The sequence below is a fragment of the Gadus chalcogrammus genome, chromosome 15 (genome assembly GCF_026213295.1).
Source record: "Gadus chalcogrammus isolate NIFS_2021 chromosome 15, NIFS_Gcha_1.0, whole genome shotgun sequence".
In the NCBI taxonomy this organism is placed as follows: domain Eukaryota; kingdom Metazoa; phylum Chordata; class Actinopteri; order Gadiformes; family Gadidae; genus Gadus; species Gadus chalcogrammus.
In genome coordinates, this window is record NC_079426.1 from 26,856,232 (window position 1) to 26,863,891 (window position 7,660).

The 7,660-nt window shown below is 37.8% G+C and overlaps 1 protein-coding gene across 3 annotated transcripts; it reads right to left on the reverse strand.

The window, feature by feature from the left end:
- Positions 1–243: 243 nt before the first annotated feature.
- Positions 244–7,191, reverse strand: LOC130405075 (uncharacterized). Of its 3 annotated transcripts, none has more exons than XM_056610040.1 (5): positions 4,317–7,191; positions 3,088–4,049; positions 2,744–2,905; positions 2,559–2,648; positions 244–1,333 (listed from the first exon to the last, which is right to left on the reverse strand). In XM_056610040.1, exons 2-5 carry the CDS (start codon positions 4,030–4,032, stop codon positions 1,004–1,006), a joined length of 1,527 nt encoding a protein of 508 aa, XP_056466015.1. In that variant the 5' UTR covers positions 4,033–4,049; positions 4,317–7,191; the 3' UTR covers positions 244–1,003. The 3 variants fall into 2 exon arrangements, 1 of the variants encoding a protein (XP_056466015.1); XR_008904283.1 differs by having other exon boundaries at positions 3,088–7,191.
- Positions 7,192–7,660: the final 469 nt, after the last annotated feature.

Consider the following 7,660-nt stretch of genomic DNA (forward strand, 5'->3'; position numbering starts at 1 on the left):
TAACTCACAGTTCTGAGTTAAACTAACTTAGCCGTATTTATACGACTCCCCATTTAAAGTTAAGAGGATTAAAATTCTAAATTTGTTTCAACTTGCATGGTAAATGACAGAGCTTCACACTGAATTCTTGCATTTGTCCAAGAACATTTATTTTATAAATACATTTATATAAACTTTAACAGAAGTTAAAGGTTTTAACATGCCGTACCCAATGTATGTCTCTGTAATCTACAGAGGGTGGACTTGCAGACAGACATGACAGTCAGACAGAGGGTGGACTTGCAGACAGACAGACAGACAGACAGAGGGTGGACTGACAGCGAGACAGAGGGTGGACTCGTAGAAAGAAAGAAGGTGAGGTGGGGTTGAACAATGACGTATGTGAGATAGTAAACAGATAATCATAAAATCTCGACATGAATATGAACAATGTGGAACATTGATACATCTTAAACATGTCTTTGCATCAAAACAGGCCTCACTGAGGTTGACAACCGAGAGTGCTGAGGAAAGGGGGACAGATGGGCAGGTGTCATAAGAGGCAAAAAGTGAGATAACCGGTCCATATCGTCATATGAACAAAAACAATGGTGTACATTATAAATACTTACTTACTTATCCTCACTTACATTTGTGTTAATTTAACACAATTTTAAAACTGTGAATGAGAGAATAAGTATGGCGAAGTTGTACAGAGGAAAAATGTGGTATACGCAGAGCTTTACAAAACATCAACATCCACTTCTAAAAGATTCTTTAACCACAATTCGAAACAAAAGTTTGTTTTCATTATACCTCAAAATGTTTTGCACATTTAAACTATTTTAGATTTTTCAACAATTTCAGATTTTTCAACTTCACAAGTGACACATTTGTCACGCATACCTGACTTGTGCTGAACAAACTAAGCCGATGAAAACCTGTATGCTAGTGTAAAGAACAAGGCAAGCTTCCCAAATAACTGCTGCCTCCTAGTAGTTGCTTGACAAGTGCATTTCTTTGTTTACATGCGATATCTAAGCAGTTTATTTCTGAGTCCATGGATTCTGGGTGAACATTGTTCCGGTTTAATGTTCATGACAACCCTCTGAAGGAACTCAAAAGAATACTTCATATTACGTGGGTACTCAAGGTTTAGGCAGTAGATTGCACCCAGTAACATGGCAAAGCCTGTGGACACATCTCGGAGGTCATGTAGGATAATCTTCTCCTCTACTACCAGAGCCACGTTGAAAACATCCAATGGAAATGCATCATGCAGAGGGCCTTCGTGTCCAATCAACAGTCCAACTTGCATCCCGCTCATTAGCACGTCAAGGGTTTCACCATGAGCCTGAAAACATAAAGACAAAAAAACACATCTTAACTGACTGACTTAAACATCACTGCTAGGCTAATAGAGAAAGGCTACAAATGTCTTTGACATTAATTGAGTGAGTGTTGTCATTGCCTTTCTGAATGTTCATTGTTAAGCCCAAATAATAAAACAAACCAACAGTAATTTTGGCCACTAGGAGGAGCTAAACTGAGAGAAAATGTACTGAATGTTCTCTCAGAAATGGTTTCTCAAAAATGTAGTATATTCTGATTTTAAGTATGAACAAGAATTCAATGTTATATACATTGCATTTGAAATGAAAGAATGATTATAATAGACTATGCATCACACAGCTACATGCACATGGACAGAAACTCCGGGACACACCTCTTAACTAGCATATAACATGTGGTCCAAAAAAATAAATCTAGGATGCAGCCCACTACTTTATCATCCCAGCAAACCCTTCTCTGATATACTATACTACATACTAAGCTATTTTAAAAAGTAGCCTAATGTGATAAGTTAACATTACATTATTTAAAAACAATATAAGTCTGGATATTTTATTACATATTGGGTAAGTTACTGCATTTTAGGTTTCATTACATTTTCAATTTAAATTAAGGGCACATTTCATAAATTTTTCACTCATTTACTATTTTATTTGTAAAAAATTACCCCTTACGACTTATAAAAATGAAAAATGTTAAAACAAAACAATGTAATATAAAATGTGTAAATACGGTGTGTAGGTTCAATATTTCTAATGTGAAGTTTCAGCTTGACGCTCCGTTTTCCCTTCGACGCATACCTCATCCAATATCCACGATAATAATCCACCGGACCACGACGTGATGTTTTAAAGGGTTTACTTGTCCAACGCAAAATACAAAAAACAATCCTTTTCCACAATGAGGTTTCTAATTAGAGGTACGAGAACGAGAGAGAAATTGAGAGGTCAAAAAACTGTGTGGCTCCAAGCTTGTTATCCTGACAGTAAGACCGGTAGTTAAAAACAATTAAGTTCCTGTCACACTTCAAAATAAAGTGATTAAATGTGCGCGTACACCGAAAACATTGCAAGTGAATTACAAAATAAAATTATATGCATTCAAAATTAACACATTTAACTATTATTATATTTACTATTATTTCACTTATGAAAATCCAACTGTCATTGTAAAATATGAACTTAAATAAAGCGAATAGGCATTTAGGCGCCTATACGGTGTCTTACATCACACATCCTGATTATGTCAGAGGAATCTTCTGCAAGGTAGCATGGAAGACCAAGTAGGACAGCTGCTCTTTTGTTTTGGTTCGTGTCCTACAAGAACAAGACAAGAGTTTGTGAATAAGATATCCAAGCCAGAATACTAATTTTAGTACATTAACAAGAAATGATTTCTGTGCAGTACATACCTCCTTTTGAAGACAACTGAGAACACTGCTCAGGCGCACACTCCTGCCTGATGCAGCAGCTTCTCCGTACATCTGTAGAACACCTGGCACCAAGGCATCAAGTCCATCCAGGAATGACTCCAGCAGGTCTTTGGTGACGATTCTACTGAACTCAGCAATGAGCTGAAACCAATAATAAAACAGCAGAGAAAAAGGCAATGAGTGAGGGAAAAATAAGAGCAGCTTAGAGCTCTAAGGGACACACAAAAAACACAAATATGATTGAAACATATAGTGCATAGTTTGACTACCTAAAACAACAAAATATAGGATTTCTATGCTGTACTCAGTTGGCAAAGAATTACCTGTCTCTCACTAAACAATGCAGGCCATCTGTCCTTGACTGCAGAAATGAGTGGCTCGTCACCAATGATCTCTTGTCTTCGCTGGGAGAATGTTGCAGTCATCAATTCATCGAGCAGGTGCAAATCTGGCTCTCTCTTCTGCACTTCCAAAAGCATGGTCTCACGATCCTTCTCTGATTTAACAGTACTTTGTCCATCAGGTGGCTCTGGTAAGTAGTTGATCTCTCCCTTTTTTGCCTTCTTGACTGGCTTGGTGTTTCCCTTTCTTTTTCTTTTATTTACAAGAACTTCAGGGCATCCAGCTGCCATCATCCTCTGACGGTAATTGCCCATCTTGAATATCAGGCTGAATCTCCAGCAGTACCATCCTTTACCTGAACCCGGCTCCCTGAGACAAGGATGCTTTTCAACAAGAGCTTTGGCTACGCTTTCTAAATTGTCTTTACTTGGATAGCAAGTGATTCTGGTTATGCTATCAGCCAGTCTGTCCAGTATTTCACTCTTCACACTCTTTGAGATGACCATCACAGCTCCATCCTTGGCATAGGCATCATTTGCTACCCTCAGCTGAAACTCAACGTCATGGGAGAAATCTGAAATAACAAAGTGATCAGGCCATTCTGAAGAATCACCACTACCAGGGGGCTCGGGGCTTGCACTATTCTGGGAACTAAGGCTTGCAGTATCTAATGTCGAGTCAGAAACTGGTTCAGAAAACGTGAACAGAACTTTCAGTGTGGCTCGTTCAGTTGGTAGGTCCTTGATGTCTGTCAAATTGCAGAGCTCATTCCCAAAGTCTGGATCTTCAAACTGTAAAAGGAACTTCCCACGGAGGCCCAGAGTGTTGCCCAGAACTAGACATAACTCATCAACTGATGGGGGAACCTCCTGTAGGGTGACACGTCTTATTTCCTGAGGTGAGACGATGACTCTGAGAAGCATCATTGATGAGATACCAAGAACTGAAACACAGTGAACAAACAAGAAAACGCAGCATTAGACAGTAAATAACATAAATCTAAAAGAAGCTGTGAATGGAGTTAAAACAGCAGAGAGATTACAACAGATAGGGAGGGTGAATTCAGAGATCAGGTAGCCATTTCTACGCTACATCGTTATATAGCAAATAGTGTCGTCTAACCTTTTAAGTGCAGTTTATATCCCGTTATGTGGTCCAAAGATTAAGAATTTGTTTAAATGTATGACAAACCAACCCAATCAAATATTACCTTAATGTAACATGAATGTCCTTGGAGTGACGAGCAGCTTTTCCTCAACAGGGTATGCAGCAAGGGGAATGTAGTCATTCAGACGGTCCGGATCAATGACCACAATTGTTGCAGGATCTCTTCTGGCGAGCTGGTAACACCTGAGATGCTCTTGGAAGGTCGCTGTGAATAGTTCAGTAATGAATGATATGCAACCATCCACTACACAGATCTCCAATACTCTCCCAAAATCTGGCAGTCCACACGTATGTCCAACTGAGAGTACCATGCCTTTAGAATATTTTGTCCCATTCAAGTAAGCAATGGAGGTGAGTGAAACAGAGTCCAGACCTTCAAACTTATTCCATACAGCCTCTCTGATTGCAGCATCTAGGATGCCCACAGACACAACTGATACTCGTCCAGTCTCAATGCTTGGCTTGAAAATAGTTGGCATCTCCAAGTAATATGACAACATCAGTTGATGTCTTGTGGCCAACGTGTGCAGAATATTTTTGAAATTGCCAGTATTGTGAACAATTCTTTTAAAAAAAGAATGTTTTGCCTCAAATCGTATTGTCCAGAACTCAATTAATGGTCCAAATTTCTGAATCAGAACAGGATAATGTTCAAGATAATGATGTTTCGGGCGTAATTTAGTACCAGGAAATAATTCTAAGAGCAACTGTCTGTGGTCAGAAATTTTGGCTTGTAGGTAGCACAGGGTTTCTGTTGTGAATGAGGGGCTTGATAACACCTCCACAATGTCTTTCAGTTCAAGGATCACAGACCAAGTCTTTTCACCCTCTGGAATATGATGGCCAATCAACAGTGGAAGAAATCTCAGAAGTGCCCAGTTCTCGTGTCCGTTGCCACCAATTGTTCTTTTTTTTGAAAAGGTTGTTGGTATTTTCTGAGGCCTGTCAGTTTTGTCAGAAAACTGAAAAGAAAATGATGCTATTCTATCATTCAATGTGAAATACTTTTTAGCAATAAGATCTGAAAGACATATGCATAGTTCCACAGGTACAATTCCCTCCAATAAATCGTGCAGAAAATCAGGTGGAAAACCTTTTGCAGGATGAAAGTGGGCAAGTCTGCTTAAAGGACAGTTTCTCTTCAAACCATGAACACACGAGGCATCAGTTGTGTTAAGCACATTAATGGCTTCATCAAACAGTTCTGGTGTTCTCAAAGTAAATGCCCCACTTCTGACATCATGATGCTGAATATCTTTAAGGTTAGCCAAACAAAATCTGCAAAATTTCTCCACGTTGAAAGACTCTTGGTATCCAGCAAGGGAGTGTGCACCTAAGTTATCGGCAGACACATACAAAACAGTACCTTTGACACAAGACCCAAGTCTTTTCACAAATACACCAGTCGTCTCTAAATGCTGAAGGTCTCTAATCAGAGGCTCCAAAACTTTGCTGTAACCATATTGTTTTATATGTACAGTTTTGCACAATGCAGCTAGATAAATTGATGATAATGTTGATCTAAGTCTTATGGGTAAGTTAGCTATCACCCAATATATACCACACAATTTATGTTTCTTTCTTGAAGTTCCCAATGGATTACAGATTTCAAAATCATCAATGTATAAGCCAAGAGCTATGCCTAATCCTTCAGCAAAAAGTTTGTTTTCTTTAAAGTATTCACCATCTTGAAATGAGCAGTAATGACCTTCCTGTCCATTGGATCTCTGTAATGTCTCTACAATCTCACTTCTTTCCAACAACTTACTTAACAAATCTAAAATAGGAACATAAACAAATGAATGATTTTTTTCTTGTGGATTTAGCACATATTCAACCGGTTCAATCACTGTAAAAATCTTTCTGTAAAATGACTGCCTTTTACGTTCTGTGCCCAAAGGCCCTGCTCTTGAAAGAAATTTGAGTGGGTTCAACGATTGTATTTCATCAGACAATGATGTAACAACAGAGGCATCAGCTGCACAGTTATTTTCCTCCAAAACTTTCTCTATAATTGTTTTAATATTTTTATAGGCAAAGTCTCCAATGTCAAATAACTCATCAATTACTTCCTGTACTGCAGAATTTGAAACATGCAGAATTGTTTGCATACGGATAAATAAAGATGCCAACTGACGTTTAATTGACTCTCCATTTTCAAGAGGAGGTACACCCTCGGGTACTGAATCATATGAAGTTGATGCCTCAGTCCAAGAAACATAATCCTCTTCTAGCACTGCATCTGTAAGTGCATCGTGTACAAAAAGCTCTGGTCTGTTTAACTGTTTAAGGTGGACAACCTATGATAGCGACTTCTATGAGAAGTAAATGTTGAAAGTACATTGGACTTGAAAGAGCAACCTGCAAACGGACATTTAACTGTTTCCCTGTTCCTCAAATGAGTCTTCAGATGGGCACAATATTTGATAATGTTACTAGGCTCTGAGAATGTACACAAATCACAGCATAACTTGGTCACAATTTTATGACCTTTTGAATGTTCTTTCAAGTGGTTTTTAAGTTCAGTTTGGGTTTGAAATGTGTTCAAACAGTCTTGATAAATGCAGACAAGGCCTGAACACCTCCGGTGATGTCCATGATGCTCTTTAAAATGCTGTATTATTTTTCCTTGGCCACTGGAGGAAAAGGCACAAAACTTACATAAACATAACATTTATTTAGACAACTAGTGGTTAAGAACAGTTATCTATTAACTACAAAAAAACAACAACTATAAACCAATATTCTATGTTATTTTGAATTACATTTAGTTTATTGGATTACGTTTAGCTAACACTTATGCAGTATGATTCAACAACCCTGCAAGAATTAAAACCTTTATGGTGTTTAAAATATTCAGTTTGGGTTTGTTATAAGTAGTGTTGCTGTTAATTTTGAAGACTGTAAATTGTGATGTTGAATATTACATTATAAACTGAATAAAACAAAAACACAAATCAATATTATTATTCAATTCATCAGTAGTGCCAACATGAGTTAAGTAGGCTCTAAAACCTCCAACCTGTTGATAATGATTAGTTAGTTAAGCATTTAATATCCTATCCTTCCTTTCCTACCTCTCTGACTAAACATTAAAATAAATATATTTTACAATCTGTTCAACTCAATGGTTTAAACTGGTAAACAGCCCTGTGCCATCACATATCCTCTCCTCTGTCATCAGCCTAATCCTCTGTCAACCAAAGTAATAATTAAACTGTTCTCAGACACTTAACGTTAGTTAAAACAATATATTTTGTATCTATAAATGACGTTCATTTTCAGTTAATTCATCAAATTGCAAGCTGTCATGGGTAGATGTGTTCGAGCGACTTGAACTAGGTGGTAAACACTCAGTCGTGACGTGAATTTAAACCGCGTTGACGC

Coding starts and splice junctions, on each gene's coding strand:
- LOC130405075 (XM_056610040.1), bottom strand. CDS start 4,032: ATGATGCTTCTCAGAGTCATCGTCTCACCTCAGGAAATAAGACGTGTC. Junction 2,906..3,087: donor CATTGTTTAGTGAGAGACAG/GTAATTCTTTGC, acceptor TATTGGTTTCAG/CTCATTGCTGAGTTCAGTAG. Junction 2,649..2,743: donor TCAGTTGTCTTCAAAAGGAG/GTATGTACTGCA, acceptor TTGTTCTTGTAG/GACACGAACCAAAACAAAAG.